The sequence below is a fragment of the Dermacentor albipictus genome, chromosome 1, assembly GCF_038994185.2.
Source record: "Dermacentor albipictus isolate Rhodes 1998 colony chromosome 1, USDA_Dalb.pri_finalv2, whole genome shotgun sequence".
Lineage (NCBI taxonomy): Eukaryota > Metazoa > Arthropoda > Arachnida > Ixodida > Ixodidae > Dermacentor > Dermacentor albipictus.
In genome coordinates this window covers 421,458,298-421,484,088 of record NC_091821.1, presented here as the reverse complement: position 1 = coordinate 421,484,088, position 25,791 = coordinate 421,458,298, and the positions used below count along the sequence as shown (strand labels likewise).

The following is a 25,791-nucleotide window of genomic DNA, read 5'->3' as shown; positions in this document are numbered from 1 at the left end:
TGGGTACTGAACTGGCTGACGCTAAAAGAAGTGGCCAGTTTTCCTGTATTTAGAAATTCTAACCTCATTATGCATATACGTAGCACATCCATATGCCTGCCCGGTGGCTTCCAAGGAGCAAGCGCAGCACATTGTAAGTGCGCATAGTTCTTAGTTACGAAGGAAAGAAATTAATTGCGAATCGACATACTTACGGTCTTCACTACGTGTGTAATTATACTGGGTGGAACTAAAACAGAACGAAAAAGGAAAAGGGTAAGGTTGCTTTAGAAATAGTGCTCGATGTAGATTATGCAATTGCAGAACAAATTATGTGCACTCCAGACCACATCAAAAGTGCACATCAAAAGCAAGATTCCTCTGATCAGGCGAACACTGAAACAATTTTTGATGACAATTGCTGTATTTAAAACACAATTTGAAATTCTAGTGACTGGGAGGAGGAGGAGGAATAAACATTATTTTAGGACAGCAGATTTGAGACCTAGGCCTCTCTACCTAGATGACGGCGCCGAGCCCTTGGGCCCTCGCGGCATCTTCTGCCTGCTGTATTGCCTTAAGTTGGTCTTCCGGTGCAAAGCTGAGCAACGCGGTCTCCCAGTGCTCTCTGGTCTTGTGTATTTTATTCTGCGTGACTGGGAGCAATATTTCTTTCTTTTTTATAAGGCGCGTGCTCCTCATATTTTGTTACAAAAACTGAACGAGGACTCAAAAGTTAAGGCCTCAATTTCAGAGCGCTAAGGCCGCGCCAAAGATATACATCACAATTATCTAAATCTTATCAATCATGAAATTTGAAATTGCCAAAATATTGACGTGTTATATTGGTGTGTGCGTGTGTGCGTGTACGTGTGTGTGTGCGTGCGTGTGTGCGTGCGTGCGTGTGTGTGTGTGTATGTGTGTGTGTGCGTGTGTGTGTGTGTGTGTGCGTGTGTGTGTGTGTGTGTGTGTGTGTGTGTGTGTGTGTGTGTGTGTGTGTGTGTGTGTGTGTGTGTGTGTGTGTGTGTGTGTGTGTGTGTGTGTGTGTGTGTGTGTGTGTGTGTGTGTGTGTGTGTGTGGTTATGCTTAGGACCTACAACATCGTCTCTTTTTTTGTTATTTGTGTAATTTTTATGTGCAAGTTAAGGGACTTTAAGGGTGAAAACACGAAAAGCGTACCTAAATGCTCTTGAAACTCCCAAGTACAATTAACAGAAATTCAATAATTCATATGTCGTACCACACCTAATGTTCCCACACTTATATTTTCTTTCTATGCCCACACATTCCCCTCGCCGTACTAAACGTCACGTTCCAACTTCATTGCGCTAGCTCCAACGGTTCTTTCAACGACACTTACTAGATTTTGAGCGGGCGCCTCGGAGGAGCCGCTCTCAGCCATTTACTGTCGCAACAGCAGCTTCACCGCAATACTTCACTATGAAGCCCTATAGGCGAATGGGCCACCGGCTAGTTGGTCGCTATGGTTTGTGCACGCATTGGCTAAACGAAATTGACGGGACAAGCACCGACCTATGCACGGCCCCGCTCGTACGCTGACATTGTACCCGCGTTCCAGCACGGCCGTCTTCTGTGCAAGTTAAACATATCAAATTTCGTCTCCCCCTCGCCCCCCCCCCCCCCACCCTCTCTACCCATCGAAATGCAGCCGTCCAAGAGGAACGCGGGCCGCGCAAGAACAAAAACAAGAGCAGGAGCAACGCCGAAGGCGGCGGTACCGGTGCGCCCACGTCCGGACGCCCTGCGCGTCCTCCGGGCTCCAGCCGAGGTCTTTCGGCCAGGATCCACCAGCTCCTGTCCGGTAGCGGAGGCGGCCCTCAGCTTCCGCCCATCGCCCTGCAGACCGGACCTGCGACAGCGCTGTCCGCACCCTGCGTGGCTCCGGGGACGGCTTCGGTTGCCGTGCCAACGACGAGCTCGCTGCTGCTAAGGTATGTGGGGAGGCACACCGAACTCTGAAACACTGGTTTCGCAAACTGTTGGCCGCGGACACACGTGCCAATCGAGTGTGCGTGGTTTGGATTGCAGCATGCGGGCACGTACAGGGTGACCCAGCTAACTTTAGCCACAGTTTAAAAAGATGCCGATGCACTCTGAGACGACGCGACCAAATGCACGTTGCTGATTACTGTATGGAGTAAGTCGCACTATTTTACAGCGAAATTGTATACTTCTACAGGCCAAGGAAATTTTAGTGTCGTAAGAAAAAAACTCCCCGTACGTGGGCCGACCCCGGATATAGTGCAATGCCGGGCCGACCCGCGGCGGAGGTGAAGCGGGCGTTAAGAACTCCCCATACGTGGATCAACCCAGGTATCATCATCATCATCATTATCAGTCTGGTTACGCCCACTGCAGGGCAAAGGCCTCTACCATACTTCTCCAACTACCCCGGTCATGTGCTAATTGTGGTCATGCTGTCCCTGCCAACTTCTTAATCTCATCCGCCCACCTAACTTTCTGCCGCCCCCTGCTCCGCTTCCCTTCTCTTGGAATCCAGTCCGTAACCTTTAATGACCATCGGTTATCTTCCCTCCTCATTACATGTCTTGTCCATGCCCACTTTTTTTTCTTGATTTGAACTAAGGTGTCATTAACTCGCGTTTGTTCCCTCACCCAATCTGCTCTTTTCTTATCCTTTAACGTTTCACCCATCATTCTTCTTTCCATAGCTCGTTGCGTCGTCCTCAATTTAAGTAGAACCCTCTTCGTAAGCCTCCAGGTTTCTGCCCCGTAGCTGAGTACTGGTAAGACACAGCTGTTATACACTTTTCTTTTGAGGGATAATGGCAACCTGCTGTTCATGATCTGAGAATGCCTGGCAAACGCACCCCAGCCCATTCTTATTCTTCTGGTTATTTCAGTCTCATGATTCGGATCCGCGGTCACTACCTGCCCTAGGTAGATGTATTCCCTTGCCACTTCCAGTGCCTCGCTACCTATCGTAAACTGCTGCTCTCTTCCGAGACTGTTAAACATTACTTTAGTTTTTTGTAGATTGATGTTTAGACCCACCCTTCGGCTGTGCCTCAGCAGGTCAGTGAGCATGCATTGCACTTGGTCCCCTGAGTTACTAAGCAAGGCAATATCATCAGCGAATCACAGGTTACTAAGGTATTCTGCATTAACTCTTATCCCCAATTCTTCCCAATCCAAGTCTCTGAATACCTCCTGTAAACACGCTGTGAATAGCATATTGGAGAGATCGTGCCACATCCCATTGGAGAGATCGACCCACGTATGGGGAGTGCTTAACGCCACTTCACCTCCGACGTGGGTCGGGCCGGCATTTCACTATCTCCGGGATCGGCGTCACGTATGGGAAGTTTTTTGCTTACGACACGAAAATTTCCTTGGACGGTAGAGGTATACAGCTTCGCTGTAAAAATAGTGTGCCTTACCATATGCAACAGTCAGCAACATGCATTTGGTCGCGTCGTCTTGGAGTGCATCGGCATATTTTTAAACTCTGGCTAAAGTTAGCTGGGACACCTTGTATCTATAGCCTTGCAAGGTGTCGGCGCTTGACCCCGCCAGAGCGACTCCTTACGCTTCGAAATCTTCAAAAGGAACGCGCTTTTTTTTTTCATTTGTGTTCCAGCAGGCCCCCGCTGTACATTCCAGCCGCGCCCATGGCGTCTGCCGTCGAGACAGCCCCCTCGTCGTCGTCGTCGTCGCTCTTCGCATCGGCACGACTGCTGGCCGGTCTGGACTTCGGCTGCAACGCAGGCGGAAGCGACGGCGGGGCCAGCGCTTTCCGCAGGGTGCTGCCGCAGCACAGGGATGCCATGGCACCACCGGATCTCCCACCAGACGGTACGGGAGTAATTCGGTTCACTGAAGTCGTGCAAGTTTACACCCTGGCGGCTGCCCGGCTGAACCGAGATTGTTTCTTATTAGACAGTTTTAGCAGAGCGTTTGCTTGCGCTCCGCTCCGCACACGTTTCACGCGCACCGGTGGCTGCATAGAATGCATTGATTTCGCTTATCTAACAAGCGCGTCTCCCAGAGACGCCACCGACGTGCTCTCAGCTTGGCGGTAAAACGATTACGAAAGCATCCACACGCCCCCTGACGCACCGCTGAATCAGGTTCCTAGCGGAACGTGGTCAGCGTCCCACGTTCCGCTGCCGCTATGTGTGCTGTGCGCACGCGCGTCAGTGTTCCCGGTAGCGTTTTTGCTGAGCGCCTGCGTGCCAATTGTTGTGATAGGCCGGTCTGAGCGGAGCGGACCGTAAACGCTCTGCTAAAACTCTCTATTAGCGTCCGTGATTCCGAAACCGGCGCACGCTTAACTGACCAATGCTGGTCAGTGCACGGTGACGTTTGAAATGGCGCATTAGGTAACGGCCCGTCTATCCTGGCGATCTAGGCTGGCAATTATTCCGTGTGAGGTACGTCATCGAACGTTCAACCGTCGCTTAGAAACACGAGGAGGAGATATTTCACTTCCTTGTAATTGTCTATGCAGGCTCTTCCAAATTTCCTGCTCTTCGGAGCTCGCGTACATTGTGAAAAACTATACCGGAGCAGAAGCTGCGCTTCGCGCACGTTGGATGGCGGTAGAACAATTTAGTAGAGTTTTACACCGATTTCTCTGTTTTGCAACATTTCTCCGATTTTTTTTTGTTCACTTAGTCTTCGTTAAAGACGCTTGACCACTCACTCACTCCCCTACCATTTCACTTACCACGTCTATATGAGGTCTTATGCCTGCGTATGCTATGAGCATATTAAGTATCACGCGCAGAGCTGTCGCTTGGGCGATCATGCTAGGGAACCATTGTACTAAAACATCCTGATGACGACAGCGACAATTTAAATGTTCCCCGAACAGGTTTAATCATGGCAGCGATACAAGCGCGTTGCATAAATCCCGCGGTGCGTAGATCACGTGGTTAAATTAATTAAATTATGGAGTTTTACGTGCCAAAACCACTTTCTGATTGTGAGGCACGCCGTAGTGGAGGACTCCGGAAATTTCGATCACTTGGGGTTCTTTAACGTGCACCTAAATCTAAGTGCACGGGTGTTCTTTCGCATTTCGCCCCCATCGAAATGCGGCCGCCGTGACCGGGATTCGATCCCGCGACCTCGTGCTCAGCAGCCCAACACCATAGCCACTGAGCAACCATGGCAGGTACCGATCACGTGGTGACGATAGTATCCGCAGTGAGTGCTCAGCCATAGCAATATTCGGAGCGCGTGGCTGCTGCCGTTTGTTTGTTTGTTTGTTTGTTTGTTTTTCTGCGTCGCCAGTGTGCGCTCGGCCATCGCAGTGGGACCAAATGCAATCACAATGCGCCATAAACGATCTCCATTTTGTCGTGTACCACGATGCATCGGCTCGGTGTCCCCGGCACCTACGCTCGGCGGAGAAAGCGCCGGCAGCCATGCGATCCGAGTATCGTGTTTCAATTCCTGAGCACCGTACATATATATACCATGAAAACCACAGTAAAGTCAAATTAATGGTGTCGCAGTTTCTTTCTCTATGGTGTCGCGCCTATGGTGTCGCACTTCTCGCCTGCAAATGGCCAGCAATAACGCGAATAAATGGGCGTTGCCGTGAAACGTAAAGCGCGCTACGTGTCATCCCTGATTGATACACGAAGTGTTGTGCGTGTCTGCACGTGTGCGTATGTGTGCGCGCGCGCTCTGCTGTTTATTTGATGAGAATAAGAGATGTGTGTGTGCGAAAACACAGTGAGCGAATCAATTTCCTTATTATTATTATTATTATTATTATTATTATTATTATTATTATTATTATTATTATTATTATTATTATTATTATTATTATTATTATTATTATTATTGCAGGGCGCAAAGCAGCGAACTGAGAATTAATACTTACAGCGATGCTAGATAGAGCACACTCATCGACACTCCTAATGTCTAGTGGATATTGAAAGAAAGCTCACAGTTGAAGTTCTGTAGCGTTACACTGACTACACGGATATCCGTAGCTTGCTTCATCCTCCTCCTCCGCACTGACAGGGCGCGTCCTTTGCCAGCTCCCTATAAGCAGCAACGAATCTTACTAACGTCAATAATACGTGCACATGCAGTACTTTGTAAGCCATATGAATCGTCATATCCTTATCATGAATTGGAAGTTTTAAAAAAAGAAAAAAAAAGTTAACGTGCACCGCCCGGGAATCGAACCCGGGTCGCAAGAATGGGAATCTTGCATGATACCACTACACCAGCGGCGCAGATGCTCAGTAACGGTTCCCAAATGGTACATATAGACGCTTCTATATTATTTTCCACATTCCATGAAAGTAATGGTTTTTATTAAGTATAAGACAATGTATGTTTTGTTGTACACGAATATAACGGTCTGCCTTTCGTTTTGTTACGCCAGCAAAAAAAGAAAAAAAAAGGTGCTGTGCCACATTTAACGAAGTGTATACGGTCGGCTCTGCCAGAAATGGCAACAGATTTTTACGCATGAGCAATATCGACGATCTTATGTGCATGATGAACGAAAATTGTTCATATTTTGTAACAACCGTCGCTTGTGACACGTACATTCAGGCCATGCAGGTGGTGCCACCATCTAGTGTCAGGGAACTATATCGATTTGATGATGTTGAAGCCTCCGAGATTCGGCGGCACTACACACGGTCGGGTCACCCGATCTCGGGGTTATGCCGATACCCGCTGATACCGAAGCTTATCGTGTCCATCGGGCGAAGCAAAGTGGACATTGTTCTACAACAGCCCGTCGGTACAGCTCCAAGTGCAGTAGGACGGATGAAAGGGAGAAATGAGTAACGACGGCAGGGATTTGTAAGAGGCCGCCCCCATTAGCAAGGTTTTCAGCTCTCACAAAAGCGCACAGCACTTGCTCTACTGTGCTTCTGCTATCAAAAACAGTTCACGATAGTAGAGATGTGAGGGCATGAAAAAAAAATTGGGGAAGAACTATTTTCTCGTTTTTTTTTTCTCAGGGCAATAAAAAGCGGAAAGAAGAAAAAAACAAGGATCGAGAGTTACCTAACAAAACTGAGGTAATTGATGTAAATCACGCGAAAATTAGGCTGGCGTCACTTAGCGAGTGTAAACGTTTAGGCAACACATTGTTTCATCAAGTTTGAGCAACATATTTGATGCTGGTGGCCTGCTGCTTCTGCACCTTTTGCTCCTCAGAGAACCAGCGGCATCAAAATCTCGCTCTAGAAGTGCGTCAATTCGAGTAGCGCGGCCAGACAGCCCTCCAAAGGAGGATGACCGCTATACTTACGTCGAAATTGAGAGCCAACGGAAACAAGGACCTCTCGTAGATCGTTTCCTTCTCAGAACGAGCCAGAAAACCGTGGGGCATAGATAAGTTCTCGAAACTTGCTAGATCAAGCCGTTTGTTCCCTTAGAACGCAACGGAGTCCTCCTTTAATGAAAAAATAGCTAACTACAGATCCATACAAAGGTTATCGAGATTTATGACGTCATGACGAGGGAAATGCGTCATTTATTTATCGCGGGGCACGTGGGATCCGACCTTTTACTGTCGAAAAACGACTGGAAGGACAGCCTCAGTAACACTCTTATTCACAGTTATCTAGAACAGCATCCATTTCCTAGTCTGCCCATGGATGTCTTGGTCGATGGCCAGAACGCGAGTTTCCGTTGTCCCAACTATGAGTGTTAAAGTACACGGAAGCAGAAAGATGGACATTCTGTGCATCATTTGTGAGTAGCCATACTCTGCACTTGCGTGTTTTTTTATATATAATTTTTTATCAAAGCAAGCGTCACCATCCTGCAGTAGTTCCATCTGTGTTTTCCTCATGGTGGTATAAAATGCGCTTCTCTATGCTCCAGTGTATATATGTAGAATTTATTCTGCTTTCTGGCTCGTTTGGCAAGGATCTACGCGCGGTCCTTGTTTCCCTTGGCTCTTAATGTTCACGCAGATTTTGCGGTCATCCTTCCTTAGATGGCTACTTTGCTGCGCTACTCGAATTGACGCACTTCTAGAGCAAGATATTAAAGACGTTGGTTCCGACATCTAATTTCATTCACTAGGTTTCACATCAGACGGACAATTTTGATACTTATAGATACAATAACAAAAAAAAAGTTAAACTGGCTCCATGAGCTCATTACATTTCACAAATGGCAAAACGTCTCCCTTTTACCGTGAGGTAGATGCTTATGGTAATGCAGAAAATACGCAAGACCGAAGGCTGGTGACGCTGCCTAGATGTTCCCTATAGTCATAGCGTAATGGGTCGATAGCCTTTGCATGGATTTATAGTTGATTTTTTTTCATTATAGTTTTTGTCACTAAAGAAAGACTCCACTGCGTTCTAAAGGAACAAACGGCTCGACCTAGCAGGCTTTGAGAACTTATCTGGATCCAAAACGACGCAATACGAGAACAACAACAACAACAACAACAACAAGAAAACAGAATTCGTGATGTCATACGCACCGGCACTGATATTTCGAGGAGCAATTCAGTAGAGAAATTTGGAAGCGCGGACTTTTGGGCCAGTTGGTGGAGCTTATGCCTGAAAACAATGAAGCGCGATACGCGGGACCCAATGGACAAATGTTACAGCTAATGCAGTTGCTGGTAGCACTTGTCCGGTCGCCCGTATCGTCTTCTTTTTGTCCGGCGTGTTGCGCTTCATCGTTGTCAAATTATCAGAGAAAGATCTGTCTTTATTTCTGCAACCATTTACCAAACTTTCCTCACAAAGTGAATAACGGTGAAAGAATAGCTGACTATTGTAAACTGTTTCAAGCTGGTTGTAGCGTAAGAACATCTACTTACAGCTGCCACTTTCTCGCTGTTCCGTGCATCTAAAGGCACGCACATGTTTGACGTTGTTCTTGTAATGGCGAACGCACGTCTGCTGGCCACACAGAATCCGTCATCCGAAAAGCTGATGTTCCAAAAGTGTACAAGGCAGTCTACGCCAGTCCTCCTCTAAGAGAGCAAAAGAGCAGCTTTTATGGATGGTAAACGAGGATTATGAAAGCTAACAAGAATCTCGGCCCAAGTAAAAAAAAATGGAGGTTATTTGTTATAGAATGTCAACCTCTTGCCCTAAGTTTCGGAAACATGCCTTTTCCTTTACCCATAACAACTGTTGGTTCTAGTTCCGTAAGCTAAGTAAGTATGGCACATTTTTCCAGTGTTTCCGAAATTTCCAGGAAAAAAAGCAATTTTTTCATATTTTCTTTCGCGATTTCGAAATGCCTTAATAGTAAATAATAAATGATTTCGAAAGTGTCTTAATAGCGATGAAGGTGCTCCGTGCCAAGCACCGACCAAGCTTAAGGCTTAGTCGGGCCCAGTGTTGCTTTCTCTCCCCTTTCCTCTCCCAAGGTCCAAAGAGAGAGAGAGAGAGCAGGCTGGAGGAGTGAACCTCAGGCCAACCTCATCCGCTTCTCTTTTGAAAATAAATATTAAAATAAAGGGCGCGATTATATCGTTAGTGCCCAATATTTACGGAGGCTAATTTGCAAAGCGGCACTGAGGAGCCTGGACTTTCACCAGCGAGAAAACTTCGCGTCACAGCGCTGCAGTCACCAACTTGTTTCTGTTAAGAGCCGAGCGTCTTAAAACGACGGCCGCGGTCGATATCTACCGCTGTAGTTATGATGATGTGAAAACCAAGAGCGGCGTCTATTTCCTGCCGTGAACACGTTGGCACGTGCGCAGCAGCCGTGCCGATGCCCTGCGCCCCGTCACCGGACCGGCAGCAGCAGCACCACCGGCCGAGCGGCGGCGAAGAGCTGCTGCTCCACGAGGTGGCAGCTCAGGTGCTGCTGGTGGCGCTACGCCGGGCGCGGGCCAACGAGTTGTTCCGCACGCTGCCCGCGGGGGACCAGGCCGCGATTCTGGACGAGGCGTGGCCCCAGCTCTTCCTGCTGCAGGCCGCCCATTGGCCGCTGGACGTGCTGTTGCTCATGGGTCACGTGGCCGCCTCCACCGCTCTTGGGGTGCGCATCCTTGTGTTTAGATACGCGTGGTGATTTACTGTGGTGAGAGTCCTAGCCCTGTCCGTAGACAAATGTGCAGTATGGATGGATGGATAGATAGATGATACGAGCATCCCCTTCGGAAAGGGGTGGTGCGTTGCACCACCAAGTACATTTCTGTCTAGAGCGCTCGGGCACTGCGCTGCAGAGCAAAAAAAAAAAAAAAATAGGAGATAAGTTCACAGCAGCTGCTATCGGTTTAAGCAGAGCGCTGCAGGAGTCTGGGTCAAGCTAGGTACCCAGCTGAAAACTTCGCGGCCCGCGAGTTCTTGTGGTGTACGGCGTTCGCAATATTTGTCTCTCTAACCGGTGAGCAACGCCACAGATATCAATTTTCTTGCATCGCAGCTCACCGATTCGGCGCTCTAGGCAGAAGTGTGGACAACTGTATCTACTGCGCAAGCTCGGAATAGTGGTGACGCAGACGGGAGCAGCAGTGCTGGTGGCAACATATTGCGACGTAGTGCACCACCATGCCCGAGAAACGTACTTTTCTTAATTACTCGAGTGTTCTGTCTGATCAAAGAAAAAAAAAAGAAGATTCATTATACCTCTCCTACGGTTGTGCGTCTGCACTGCAGTTCTGCACGCTTATAAATTTGGGTGAACTTCTCGTTACAAGGTGCCAACAGAGGTATTAATGATTGAACAAAGTGATAGAACGGTCGGTTTGTAACAATATGGCAGGCAACCAAATTATGGGCAGGAAGTGACAGGGAAAGAAGTTGATGGCTGGGGTGCTGAAACATGCGCGAGAACTAGACCCTTGCATTCGCTGATGGCTGCGCGTGTATGTACTTGAAGTCGGATAGTAGTGGTTATTGCTTGTAGAAGGACCTTAAGGATGGACAACAAGAAAAGGGGAAGGGGGTGAGGCCACAACCTGGTTACTTTTGAGCCACGCCTTATTTTTTTTCTTATTTTCTTTATTGCATATGGAACAAATATCTGCATCGTCCATTAATCTAAATTGCAATTTTTTTCAGCGCTCATAATGTAGAAAATATTCGCGATCATGCCTTGAGGGAGCCGGCAAAGATGCATAGTATGCCTGGACCAATGTCGTTTCGGCTATGTAGAGTGAGCCGCAATCCTAGTACACTCTAGCTATACAATTCGGCTTGAAACTCAGCATGGGTTACTGTCATTCTATGTCACCTTGCTTGCGCAGGTAGTATTGCTGTTGCTTCCCCAAGTTCCCCAAGACACTATTGTATCCATAAAAGATCAATCACAGAGCACGTATATGCGTGAATGTATTCGCACGCGCTTTCTTGTGTGTGTTTTTAAGGAAATGCGCACTTATGCATAATATATCAATTTGTTTACTTCAACAATTTGAGCTGTTTAGAGACGGATGAGCAGGTTTTGGTAATATGGCTCGACCACGTTAGGCGATTTGTAGTCGTAACACCTAAATGTATGCGCTCATCAAAATCATTCAAAGTACAGCTGTCAAGGGAATACATATGCTGAAGAGGAGGTTCCTTGTTTGCAATATGCGTGAGAAGGATTTATCACTGTTTGGATTCATAGACAAATATTCACACAACTCGAAAATGACATGCAGGTTAAATTGATGGCACTGCTGGTTGTTCGAGGTATGAATGGTTATTAAGATGCATGCAGTCATATGCAAAAGCTCTTATATTTACGACACATGTGTCAATCGGTGTAACGGTATTATACAGGGTGTTAAAAATTAGGCTTTATGCTTTTGTTAAATTTAGGCACTGGGAGGCACACGAAGACTACCTGTGCAAATGAGTTATGTGGCCAGGGGGACACAAAATGAGATTATAGTTATCGCCGTCAGCAGCCCAGTTAACTAGAACTGAATAATTAACGTTTTGTTGACTGCAGTAAGTGTGTATGTTTGTATTCAAAAGTTAGAGGCAGTCGTGTTTCTACCCACTATCACTTGCAAGAATTCTTCCAGCATGTCTGTGCACCGAGATATCCGACTCCAAATTTTAATTGTCATTCGCGTGATTACGCATGCAAGAGAGTGAGGATTGGCGCGAAGCTCCTCCCTGATGTGACGCGGCTGTTGCGTGCGGCGTTCAGTCTGACAACGGGGCGGATGCATTGGCAAATATGATAACTGTCGCCCTTCCTCTCTCGGCTGGCAAAATAAAACATCGAAAAACCCGGAACCGCTGTCGTAACACGCGACCGCGCAGCCTGTAACGATGGCGGCAGCTGCCATGCCAGAGATAATGGCGCGAGCGGAGAAGCCGGAGGGCAATGCGCGTGCGTAATGGTGACTAGACGAGCGGGCACGGTCCTTCCCTGGGCTACACAAATGAAGTGACTGCTGATTTGCAAGTACTGTAAGTTTTCGTGAAATCAAGAGCAACAACTGCACGGCACACGGCGCTGTCATATCTTGATTTCGCCAGCCGAGAGGGGAAGGAGAACAGTTATCACCTTTGCCCATGCCTCCGCCCTGTTGTCAGACTAAACGCCACCCGCAACAGCCGCGTCACATCAGGGAGGAGCTTTGCGCCAATCCTCACTCTCTTGCATGCGTAATCATGCGAATGACAATTAACATTTGAAGTCGGATATCTCGGTGCACAGACATGCTGGAAGAATTCTTGCAAGTGAAAGTGGGTAGAAACACGACTGCTTCTAACTTTTGAATACAAATATACGCACTCACTGCCTTCAATAAAAAGTTTATTATTCAACATTAATTAATCGTACAGCGATAATTATAATCTCACTTTGTGTTCCCTTGGCCACATAACTTATTTGCACAGGTGGTCTTCGCGTGCCTCCCCGTGCCTAATTTTAAGAAACCATAAAGCTTAATTTTGAACACCCGGTATATACAGACCAAAAAGAAAGGACAGGTCACAGAACGCGATACTGAGAGGCTCCCGATAACACGGGCAGTAGACAGGACATGCAGTCATCTACTTGGACACACTGATTGCGGTTGTAAAGATAAGGGCAAATTCAGTTAACGAAGTTATCAAGAAAGGTCCATGCTAAGTCTAGGCCTTTCCTAGACATATAGAAAAGGCCTGTACAGGCCTAGCTACATACGGGAGGAGCCTGTTCTATGCTAGGCTTGGTTTCCAAACACGGAGGTCGCATTCCGATGGAGCCAAAATGCAAAAACATTCTTACATCTAAATTTAGGCACTGGTTGAACTAGAATTGCACAACATTATTCTAAAGCCCTTTATGCGGTGTTTCTGATGGCCCATTTGTTTGTTTGGAATGTCGAGCTCCATCAGTGAATTAAATCAGTGAGAAATGTTTTTAAACAAAGTGCTCGCGGCCGCCATTCCTGTGAAGCCAACACAGGCACGCACTATTGTATTCTGCTCCGCAAACATTAGCGCGTGTACTAGAAATTATAATCAGCGTGAAGCAAACAAAAAGCAATTCACGAAGAGTGACGCGGCAAGAAAATCGGTGCGGGCGACGAGAAAAAAAGTATCGACATTACAACATTATAAATGGTCCCAATGCAGGCAACTTTTGGGGCCTGAGGTCCCGAGAGGGAAACGTCGCTGTACAACTATTCAATACTTCTATAGTTCTTGCTCTCTGTCGGGACAGTGAAACCATTCAAAGCATATTCGAAAAGTATACACGACCTATGTGTCACTGTTGTATAGACATCAACTGTAAGACTACGACGTTGAACACGACAGGACAGTTCTGTAGGTCTTCGCTTCAAAGGCATGGCGCTGTCGCGGGTAGATTCCTTGCTTTCTGTATAAGAATACTGAAACCGTTGACGACGGTATTGGAAAACTGTGATATCTGCATCAGTGGGGCCAGACGTCAAAGGCTAGGTTACGACGCTGAATGCTACAGAACAGCTGGAATATTTTGATTCGGAGGCATGGCGCTGTCGATTGTAGTGACCCATATCACGTCAGCAAAAAAGCGCACATAGTATGAACTGTAGCTGGTGATTCAGCATGGCGAAGAAACAGCACGAAGGTGTGACAGCAGCTTCGGGACAAAGCGCCGTTAGTAGACTCACGCAAACTAGGCGTGTGCGAATAGCAAAATTTTCAAATCAATTCTGATACTAATACTTGAGAAAAATGAAAAATGAATATCGAATTGAATGCCGAATATTTCCTACACAAAATGGAATATATAGTTTAAATTGAGCGCACTGGGCAAAAAAAAGAGAAAGAAAAGAAAAATGGTTAGGGTGGTTTTACGTTATTTGACCCAAGTAATGCCTTTACCAACTGTATGCGAGGCAAACCCAGAAGCTCGTAAATGAACAAAAGCTGAAATATCATCATATAGGGTGCATCAATGTCAATGACACTAATAAAATACACGAGCAGCACGCTACGTGCACGTCCTACAGAGTGTTGTGTTTCTTGAAGGAGTTACCAAGTCTTACACTGTATAGCAGTGCGCATCATCTTCAAGGATGCAAACATATGGTAGGATTGGCCAAATGAAGAAATTGCTGTGCTCAAGTCGAGACAACAAATTGTTCAACAACAATATGTTCAATAAGCTAATTCATAGGCTGCCTGGGGAAAAACGCGTTTATTTAGCGACTGGAAAATACCGTGCAGAAGCGATCCACAGTAGTATCATTGGGAGCGCTCTCCACCTGCATTGGTCCTTCTTCCTCGAGATTAAAACGACTGCTGGTGTCAGTTATATTATTTGAACAGAAACCAATATTCGACGACGTTGCATAGCGAATTCTCGAATCGCATAGGAATCGGGTATCGAGGACTGTTCGACGCGTGTTCGAAATCCGTAACGATAACCCTCCCCATGCATCTTTGACCTGCAGGCTGAGCTTCAAACCAGCGTCCGGCAAATCCAACAAGCCATAGCCCAGTGCAAATCGTTGGCCCTTGATCCCATCGAGAGGACGCTCCTGGAAACCATACTGCTCTGCAGGAAAGGTGAGCTGGAAGAGGCGCTTGCAACGGATCGGCCGATTTCAAGTGACAACTCTTTGTCGTGGGCACAGATGCCAGTTTACTTACATATAAGGGAACAACGAATAAGTTAAACTAAAGTGGTGGATCGCCCTTTCGGAGTTGACAAGGAAGCTTAGACTGACAGAAAATACGGCAAAACAAGGGATGGATGGCGAAACCGCTTCGGAATTCTTTCATTAGCCCTCCATGACGTCATATATTCTGTTGTCGTCTGGCAAAGAAGATACATTTGTTATATCATTCAAGCGCAATTTTAAAATATATATAATAAAAACAAAACCAGCCACTTCTGTTGACATTTCGCGCACGAAAAATTTTCTCGTATGAAGCTCTTATCGCCTCATAAGATTATCATAACGCATGTCTGTAGTCTCGTTTATGCTGTCGTGTATATCTGCGCTGCATTTCACCAATATGTTGCACCGACAAGACTAAACAGCCGCATTACTGAAGTCACATAAACGTCAGCGCCGCCGCAACTGGAGCGGGAGATTTGAAAAAGAGAAGGTCATCTCGGCTCTCACCACCGCCATGTTCCGCTGAAGGAATGCAGATCATAACTATAACTCATCCTTCAGCCAAGTACACTCCGGCGTCTCACAAGGGAGCGTGCTTGGCCCTTTGCTTAACCAAACTTGAAGCATGCTCCTTCTCACCTTCGATTACGGGCCTTCCGTACACTAATTAGACCTAAAATTGAATATGCTTCAGTTATTTATGACCCTCATCAAGCATATTTAATAAATACATTGAATCATTGCAGAACCGCGCTGTTCGTTTTATTTACTCTAATTACTCACGGCATACCAGAGCATTAAAGAAACGCGCGGGCCTGCAAGAACTATGTCACCGCCGAAAAGCTGTACGTTTATCACTTTTTTATTAGCTGTACCATCACTCAACATTTCATAATGACTTTTTTCGTTTGCCTTCTTCCGTCTTTGACCGACGCGACCATCTATTTAAGGTTCAGCGCTTGTCATGTCGTACACTTAATTACGCACATTCTTTAATACCAGGCACCATAACTGACTGGAATGCTCTGCCTACACGTGTTGCTACTGCCACTGATCCTGATAAGTTTTGCACTCTGTTGTCTGCCTTAACTACTGCTCAACATGGTGCATATATTATCTCATGTTTGAACTGTTTCTTCTTACTTTGTATTTCTTATAATGTAGATTTTGTTGTTTCATATCATTTTATGCTGTTTGGAAGATGTATAATTGACATAATTTTTTGACTACTGATTTGATCATGTTATTGCTTCTTTTCTTTGTGCTTATCGGAATTAACAGTATTTGGTACTTATATTCTAATGTATCATGATGTGTGCGAAAATGTGTTTTCAAGGAACTTGTGGTGTATTGTATTTTTTATCAATTGCCTGTACCCCTTCCCTCCTTCCCCCCCCCCCCCCCTCTATATAATACCCGCAGCCGTGAGGGCCTTTAGGGGTATTTTGTGTAAATAAATAAAAATAAATCATGTTTTGAAAAGGTGATATTTCAGTCCACACTGATTCACGTTACCCTATACATGGTTAGTTTTCTATTACTACTTCCAGCGCCACCCTATCATGACAACATAAAGCCGACTGGACTAGAGACTGCTTTCATAAATAAACATATTCTCAAGTCTAATATTTCTCAAGTTGGTGGGCCTCCCCGAACTTGCAGAAACCCGGTGGGCACAGCCACATATGTGCCCGCAGCTAGTGCTCGTTCTCTCCTCTATTTTTCCCGCAGCTCAGGGTTGCAAGCAGGGCGTGAGTACGGTTAACTTCCCTGCCTCTCCTCTCTTCTATCTCCTCTTCCACGAGGTCATTTGCTTACCTTAACAACATCAGTTTCATCTCGTTTTTATGCACCGAGGGAATGGTAGCGTTTCGATGAGGATGCAAAAGAAAAAGAAAAAAGAAATAAAATAAAAAGAAAGCTCGTGTACCGTATTATTAGGATGCAGTATGAGCCCCTAGTGGTGGAAATTTATACGTGGTTCTATTCCGGACAGACGAATTCCGCCGTGTTGGCTTTTTGGGCCAGTAAGGGAGAGTGCGCATACCTTCCCTCTGAGCCAATCAGAGTTGACAAGATGGCAAATCCGTCGATACCACGTGATTTGAACGATAACAATAGCACCCTCAGAGAGAGAGAGAGAGAGAGAGTGAACAAGGAAAGGCAGGTAGGTTAACCTGACGGACGTACGGTTGGCTATATAGCCTGCACGAGTGAGAGGGGATGACAGACAGAGTGATAAAGAGCCAAAGTAAGCAGAGTTGACGCGCGCAACAGCTCCCATGTAGTGGTGTCTCTTCCACGTAACTACACAAGGCTGCAGCGACTTCCACCAGCTGTGACTCTTCGATCACGAAAATCAAACTACCCTTCTCCTTTTTCTTCTCTCTCTCTCTACATGTGCCGCAGACTGTCAGCGCGAGCTGTGCGCCTCGGGCCAGGTGGAGTGCCTGCTGGAGCAGTCTCACCTGGCGCTGCAGCAGTACATGCGCCACGCGAGGCCCCACAGCCCGGCCCGGTTCGGACAGGCCCTGCTCGTGCTACCGGCGCTCCGGGCCGTGCCGCATGCCGCGCTCCACGAGCTCTTTCTGCTTCGACGGCAACGGCTCTTCGCCTGAGGGTGGACTCGGCATCTTGGTTTTCAGAATCAGCCTTTCTTTTTCTTTTTCGCGGTAGCGAAGCAACGAGTTTTGACTGAAAGAGCTGCTGCACGAAGACCCTTGCGTGAGCTTGTAATATAGGTGAACGCGCTGGCCAGACGTGGAAAAAAAAAGAATCAGGCGGCAAAATAAAGGCAATCCACGTGCTCGAACTGCTGAAAAGCGAAGCGCACACGTGCTTGAAATTGCGTGGGTGGCAACTGTCCCCGTATGTTGTGGCGCCGCCTGCACCGCACCCTTTAAACTGCGTCAGTCTGGCAAAGATGATCGCGCTTCGCTTGATGCCGTGAGCGCGATCGAGAAAATACTCGATTCTGCAAAGCCAGGTTCTCACGAATTCATGTGACATTGTTTTTTCACCAAAATCGCGGGAGCGCGAGTTCTCACGATGAGGGCTGGTAGTCAAATGGTTAGAGCATCAGCATATCAAGTTCACTGGACTATGTCGACCTTGGCTGTTCTACCTACGCTCGTGCGCTCTTTTCTATAAAGTTTACTCTCTCTCTCTCTCTCTCTTGGCTGTTACATTAAAGCAATCATCTCGTCCGAAGGGCCGTGGTGCTCAAGTCTTCTGTGTTGTTTTTGAGGGAGCTCTCGCGGTGGAAAACTCGTAATTGCATGCACGTGTGCCGAGTTCGTACTTCGTTCAAGTGGTGCTTGTGAATCTCGAAACTATAGTCAGGAGACCAGTTTTGTGTGCCACGGTGCGCCTCTCCATTTCAGAAGGTCGGGGGAGCACTGCAGGCTGGGCAGTCGCCAAATGTATAACCCAATCAAGGTACTCACTTTTATACCGAGTGTTCCAGTTAACCTGGACCAAGATTTTTTAAAAGAATAACAAGAGCTCTAGAGAAATCGTACGGACTGCATCGTAGCGGCTGTCGTGTGCACTTACAGCCAGTAGTTTTTCATCACGAAATATTCACTAATTAATTGCTTTTGAGCAGTGAACTTTTCAATTATTGCTTGATTCGCAAACATGTCAATTGTCACAAAGTTGTCAACAACATGTCAACAAAGTTGTAGGGCACCTTAAATAACCACCGAATCAAATATTTATTTCGTGGTGAATTGTGCCTGATTGTATTTTTTCCCCCAAGACAAAGCAAAAGCCTGGGAAATACGCAAAATAAGAAATAGATGCGTGCTCGCGCGCCGCTACTCAAGCGCCTCCAAGCAATCTTTGAAAGTTGTACGGCTGCATTCGTTTATCGCCGCATCGTATAAGGCTTCGTCATGTAGGATGGTTCGAGAGGTATCGCGACCTAACTAGCGTGGTGCGCTAATGTCATCAGCACCAACATTCATCCTATGATAGTTTCTGCAGAATGTTTTATAGTGACCATTAACAGCGAGCTGGAGGGGGGTGTTGCAAATGGGTGGCAAGCCCCAAGGGTAGCGTTGGCCTGGCGGCCTGGGGCACAGCTGGAAGCATCCGAAGGTCCTGGCAAAGGATGAGTCGACTTCTAACAGAACAACTTGTTTATTCTAGCATCGCAAAAGAGCGGCCGGTCACTTCGACTGAAGTGGAGAAACGGGAGGCCACGTTACTCGACTGAATAAATCGAAGCTTCTCCCTTGGCGTCCGGGGGCAGCTGCTTTTATACTCTCGGAGTCGAGGGCAAGAAGGAACGGCTCGGAAGAGGCGCACATGACGGCGGCGCACGGACACGTTGTGACAAGAAGTGACGTATCTGCCGGGCCGGCGCCGGTCAGACCTCCTCGCTTCACAGTTGGGGAGCTCCTCTCCCCGGCTGCCGCGCTTTGACAAGCGTGGGCAACAACATGCACACACACACGCACACACACGAAGACACGTGGCATTGAAACATGCCTGGACGCGCTTGTCAGGAGGCGTTGGGGCAGCGCTGAACTGGCCAAAATGTCCGCCGCTGTGAACGAAGCCCCGGCGTCCGTTACATCCGCGCCGGCTATACGGCACGTCGGAGGCGAAACGTAACAGGGGGAGCTGTTATATTTTCCTCACGAGACAAATAGTGAGAATATTTATTTCCCAAAATACCAATCTCAAGAAAGGTGACTTATATTAGGCTCACACGGTACTAAACAGAGTGAAGACGGAGACCATTGAATACCTTCTTCAAAGTAAGGCTATTTAGTTTTAGCAACAACAGTGACACAAGGTTCTTGCACGACTTTTCCCCTTCATCTGAACTTCTAACATATTTTGGAGATAAGAAGCCCAGAAAGTATTTTCCAAAATAAGCGTCGAACCTTATTTCAAGCATTTAGGCTGCAATCTGTTGTTATCCAGCCTGTTAGATGCACGTGTCAGCAAAAATTCCTCCCCAGATATGAACCACGACAAATAAAGATACAACGGGCATTGTGAAGGCTGCAGATTTTCTTCGTGCAGACATATCCACACCTCCAAATACTTGGTAAGATACACCCTGCTCTCTACTCCTATGGGCATAGCTGCCCTTTGTGGGGCGAGCAGCCTGCTCTAGCCCACGTATCGTGGACGTGTAAACTGAGGCCTCCAAATTCCGAGCTTTCTGGTAGGAACGCGGCCTCCTGCATGGGCCGCGATGGATGGATGGATGGTATGAGAGGCCCCTTTGGAACGGGGCGGTGGGTTGCGCCACCAAGCTCTTGCTGTCATACTGCTTAATGTCCTACCTAGGTTAAAGAAGACAAAAAGAAAGAAAAACACTATGAACTCCCACAACCAAATTTTCTGATCCCCTATTGCGAACTTTGTTTTTGTACGTCTCAGTTTTCTGTCATTTCCCTACTTCCAACAATCTTCTGGCAGGTCCCTAACAATAATACCAGACTCTCAAGTAGCATGCCGTAATTATACAAACGGCAGAATTGGGCGCAGAGCACGCCACATACTCTGTTCATGCGATCCGGGAAACAAAGTTCAGCATACCATATTCTGGGTACCAGGGCACACTGGCATAACAGGGAACCAAGAGGCGGATAGGATAGCTCGAGGGCATACCAACCGGGCGTCCGACACATCCAGCCTTGAGGAACCCGAGTCAGTACCCATGGGCTACTCAGATATCCTAAATTATTATAAAGGGGTCAGACTGAAGTACCCACCCCCGGATAAGGATCTAAGCAGAGAGGATGCTGTTGCATGGCGACAACTGCAGACGGGTACTTTCCCAAATCTAAACCTTCTGAATAAAATTTTCCTTACACAATATGAGGCTAAGTGCCCATGGTGCGGAGAGAAACCAGATCTAAACCACATATCATGGGCCTCTCAAAATATTGAGTCCCCAACTATCTATAAAATTAAAAACCCGAGTGCGGAACAGTGGGAGAGTATGCTTTCCAGCGTAAGCTTGAACGGCCAAAAGCGCCTAATAGAGCGAGCTCGCGGGTTGGCCATACTCAGTGGAGCCTTGGACTAGGGCACCAACCCTGTGATTGCAGACAGAAGAATCCATCAGAAGATGGAGGAGGCTGTCTGAAGCCGCGAAGATCTCTTTTCTAGAGCCCAATAAATGTTTTCCGATCCGATCCACTCGCCTCTTACTAATCTGAATTGCGGACATGTTTACTTTTCCCTTGCTCTCGCTGAACCCAAGGGATACAAGGAGGCCAGTGGTGCCTAAATAGACCACTGGGTTAGAGCGCAGGTGAGCGCCATCTGGAGGTGTTGCAAGTAATTGGGAGCGCCACTTTATGGCCCTTGAGATTTGCGCGCGCCGGCGCGGGCCAGTCTTGGAGACCATAACCACTCTATGAATGGCTGAAACGCTGGAAGGGCGGTTTGTGTTTTGAGTTTCTGCATAACAGAATTGTTTTCTCGTATATTCAAAGTACAATCCGACGCTATAATATCTGTAGGTTGTGCGTAAGTCCTATATCACAACTTTTCTTATGTATTTTACCTTAACAAATTCAATTATTTCAGTAACTTGCTCGCCCTACATGGAGGGCCTGCGTGACTGGGTGTGCGTGGTTCGAAGTAATTTTAGTCGAAACAACGATCGACGTGGGACGCCGACGCCGGATTTTCAGCGACACGGGGCCATTAACACTGCTGCCGTTAACACTGCCGCGTTAAAAAAAGACAGTGTCATTCGACTGTGTGAAGATGGATGACCAGCGAAGCTGTGTATGTGGGCCCCTTAATGGCTAACTGCACCTCCACCGCGGGTCTGCCCAGCATTTCACTATCTTCGCGATCGGCCCACGTATATGGGGAGTGCTTAAAGCTTGTTTCACCTCCGCGGTGGGTCGGCCCAGTATTTTACTATCTACGGGATCGGCCCACGTATGCGGAGTGCTTAACGCCTGCATGCTTCACCTCCGCCGCGGGTCGGCCCGGTATTGTATTATCTTCGGGATCGGCACACGTATGGGGTGTTTTCTGTCTACACACGGAACGATAATCGGGGAACTAGCCCTTAACAGCTTGGCTGTAAAATTGGTTACGTCTTCGTGGTCCTTAACTAATTACCTACTTACTAATTAATTAACGATGACGACGAACGCGGGAGTACTGGCACGAGCGCGTTCGCGCTGTAGCGCTGATGGGCGCCAAGGAGCCAGCTGGGGAAGAAGACACTGGAACCGATCGTGACAATGATAGTTTTGTCTTAACACACGCACACGATCCTGGAGACAGTTCCCTTTAACACCTTCGCTGTAAGAAAAAATACAAGGTGCAAGATACATTTCTAAGACCTACGGTGACCGGACGTCAGGCCTCTGGCCACCGAACGCCGCAGATCTTATAATAGTATCTTGTACCGCGATTTTAAAGCGAAGCTTTCTTTGCCTCTTCCTTCGACTTTCCCACTGCTACTGCTGCTGCTGTTGCTGCTGTCCGCCACACCGCATCGAGGGGTGGTTCAGAGCGTGTGTGTACATGACAGGAGCGATTCGGAGAGGAAAGGCGACGGGCGGAACTCGTTTTCACCCCACCACGTCGAATGTGCACAATACCCTCTGGAGCTCCTAGGCCGTCGACACATATTAGCCTCTTGGCAGCTGTAATTATTCTTGACTCGCCTCAGAAGCATTGCAGAAACTGCAGCAATTCTCTTTCTACTAAGATACGAGTCCAGAGGGCGCGTAGATAGAACTGTAGAGAGGGAGAAGAGGCAGTTCCCATACAAGGGAGGGTGGGGGGGGGGGGGGGAGGTGACGTGAGAAGGCAAGGAAACCCTGCAGCGGTTGCGGGGAAACTGGATAAGCTTATGTTCAAGGTAAGGTACAGTACGTTGCTGCTTTTTCCGAAAAATAAACACTATGCAAATATGATTACAACGAAGGTGCCAAATAAAACAACGGACGAAGGAAGGCGACACGGCGTGCCTCATAATCCGATTGCGGTTTTGGCGCGTACAGCCCCATAATCCAATTCAAGTTTCACAGTTCTGCCATGGTTGGATGTGCCTCAACCCTCTCAGAATTTGTGAAATATGGCGCACAACAACGAATCAAGCAAACTCCTCTCCCTGTGTGTTCTGTGTACTACGCAGACAAACAGCAGTGGTGCACGCAAGGTGACGTTTAACATCAACTCGCCACTCTCGTGATAGATTGAACATTGAAGAAATTAAGTTTTAGCCATAAACCTAACCACTAGTTATTGTCAATCAAATAATCCAGCACGGAAAGCTTCGCTTACATCGATTCCCACAGAGCGTGGGATCTGCATACTTTTTAGACCGCAGCTCTTAGGCGCCCGTTCCCGTGTCTCAAGAGTCGGCGTCCCTCGGCGTAGGCGAGCGAGCACACTCTTGCCACTGCTCGCGCGTTCGCCGTCGTCTTCTTCCACAGCTGGCTCCGATGCCGCTCATAATGCCAGCGTTCCCATAATGCCCCTGCGTCTGCGAATTCGCTGACGGCACCGGCCCACTGCCAGTCGGTGCGGTGATCTCGGTCTCAAATTCTCTGCCTCAATATATCGCGAAATGAAAACAAAACACGTGTCGAGCTGCGTTCAAATTTCGCATTGGGCAGTATCGTAATCGTCGCATTTTTTTTAGATCTTGTTTTTCTTTGAACAGCAAGGCTAATGTTAGCTGAGACACATGGTATAGAGGCGTCGCGGGAATGCTAAAGAAATGGCGACATGCGCATTTAAGACAACATTCCGTTTCATACATCGCGTGCAACATTGCGGATGGTGTAGAGAGACTTTCTGCAGGGCCCTGCCTAGGCAATAACAAATATTCCAGTGTCCTCGCCAGCAAGTAGGTGAGACTGTTCTTTATTTAGATTCACTATTAATTGAAAAAATAATTTCCTTAATAAGAAACAAACCGGGTATTTGTACGGCTGCTAATACGTTACGTTAGACCGATTTACTTTTCGTTGTTATTTCCTTTCATTTTGTTTTTTTTTGTGTGTGTGTTTTTTATCAGCCAGTCGGTGGCATCCTCACGAGCAAAAAGCCGTTGGCGCGCAGCGAAATACGGATGAAAGCGCGCGAATCGATAGACTTTGGTGATCGTTCTCTAGCTTCCGCAGCACTGCACGCATAGTACGGCACTGAGTATAAACACCAACAACTTAATTCAAGAAAAGGCAGTTTGCCGGCGCAAATGTCAATGTTCGGGAAGTCGCAGGGTCTCATATTTAAAAGTGTCATTGTTAATGTCTACTGCACCGAAGAGAGTTACTTCATTTATTCAACCGACATTCTTGCGCCTTGCCCGCGTGGTATGACAGAAACTGTGTTCATGAAGAAAAAGTTGTATTGATTCAGACGCCCCAACAATAAACCCCCCTGAACGTGCGTACTCCGCCGACACTGAAAATGCAACGGCGGCTGCGCAAACTAAGAGGTGATGGCTGAGAAATTTATCGCAGCTTCGTGTATACGTGCTCCATATGCGAGAAAAAAAAATGCTTGCCCTGCCGTGTTTTCGTATCCCAGTTATATGAATGCTCGAAATGCGTTAAATACCTTTTCTGTTCAGTCGTGTCTTTCGTTTGGTTTACTTGACATGTTATTTTCGTTCATCGGAGCCAATATAGACCATGCATCGTATATACTGCTTGCGGTAGAGCATTTCGAAAGCGTGAAGAAAAGGCTGCGCAGAAAGCATAACTCGAGCGAAGGACGTTGCGTAAGCCGTTAAACATCGAATCCGCTTCGTTTTATAAAAAAGTAATGCGCCGTATGAATAGCAGAGCTTTGCCAAGAAAAAACATCTTCCAAACACACTTAAAGAAGAAGAAACTAAAACAAGGAAACGAACGCAAAGGAACATTAGCACCATACCTCATATATGTATATATGTAACACGGGAACATGACATAATGTAGCTTTCCAATAGGGTCCCATAAAAAAAAAAGGTGGCACGATCTTTTATGACGCATGAATATGGTGGTATTGGATACAGGATTTACGGCGCTCGCGGGCTTCCTATCCTTTTTTGCATACAGATAAGCACGTAATGTGACAAAATCAACAATTTCCTTTATTTGACGCAAAATACCGCTACCTGCCATCGTGACACTTCCTTTCTTCCTTTCTTTCTTTCTTTCTTTCTTTCTTTCTTTCTTTCTTTCTTTCTTTCTTTCTTTCTTATGTTGCAAGGCATATTAAGAAAAGAAAATGAAGTGAAAGAAATAATAAAAAAAGAACATGCGGAATCTACGTTTTGCAAGAACTGTATAGCATTATCTCTGAAAGCTCGTCCATACTCAAATTAACTGTCGTAGCTGCCCCGGTACATATCTGGGCTACTAGTATGGCTTCAGTCTGGCCTCTATCAGCATTTTGGTCCTGACTTGTGGTGGTGATAAACTTTATTGAAAGGGGGAAGGGTAAAGAGGTACGTGGCTGAGGGTTAGGGCTCAAGTAAGGCCCTGGGCCTGCTTGGCCTTTTCCGCCCAATCCACCAGTTCAAGTTGTCGGTCGACGTCCCCGGAACTGAGCCAGGCTGTCCAGTCAGTCTCGCTGCTGACGGAGGGATGAGAGAACGGGAGCGAGGTGCATTCCCACATTATGTGTGTGAGTGTTCCTGTTTCTGAACAGAGCCTACATTTGTCGCTTTCCCTGCCCCCTGTGATTTTGTTAATGTATTTTGGGTGTGGGTATGTATTTGTCTGAAGTCGCCGAAACGCGACCGCTTGCGTTTTGTCGAGTTACTTGACTTCACGGGTTCCAGGGCACAACCAAAGCAGACATCGCACATCTGCTCGTACATTGAGTTC

General features: G+C 47.1%; 1 protein-coding gene and 1 non-coding gene across 7 annotated transcripts in view; one reads left to right on the top strand and one right to left on the bottom strand.

Annotated features, from left to right (window-relative positions):
* LOC135897615 (photoreceptor-specific nuclear receptor-like) overlaps positions 1–18,136 on the top strand; it is a 52,654-nt gene extending 34,518 nt beyond the window's left edge. For 4 of the 6 annotated variants that reach the window (XM_070536770.1, XM_070536768.1, XM_070536766.1 and 1 more), the window contains 5 exons: positions 1,649–1,931; positions 3,602–3,816; positions 9,683–9,963; positions 14,798–14,912; positions 17,378–18,136. In XM_070536770.1, coding sequence (XP_070392871.1) covers positions 1,649–1,931; positions 3,602–3,816; positions 9,683–9,963; positions 14,798–14,912; positions 17,378–17,586 — 1,103 coding nt within the window. In that variant the 3' untranslated portion in view covers positions 17,587–18,136. The remainder of the gene's footprint in view (positions 1–1,648; positions 1,932–3,601; positions 3,817–9,682; positions 9,964–14,797; positions 14,913–17,377) is intronic. The other 2 variants (XM_065426298.2, XM_070536767.1) reach the window with 2 other exon arrangements.
* Positions 6,148–6,218, bottom strand: TRNAG-CCC (transfer RNA glycine (anticodon CCC)). The gene has a single exon. It is a non-coding gene; the product is annotated as a tRNA-Gly (tRNA).
* Positions 18,137–25,791: the final 7,655 nt, after the last annotated feature.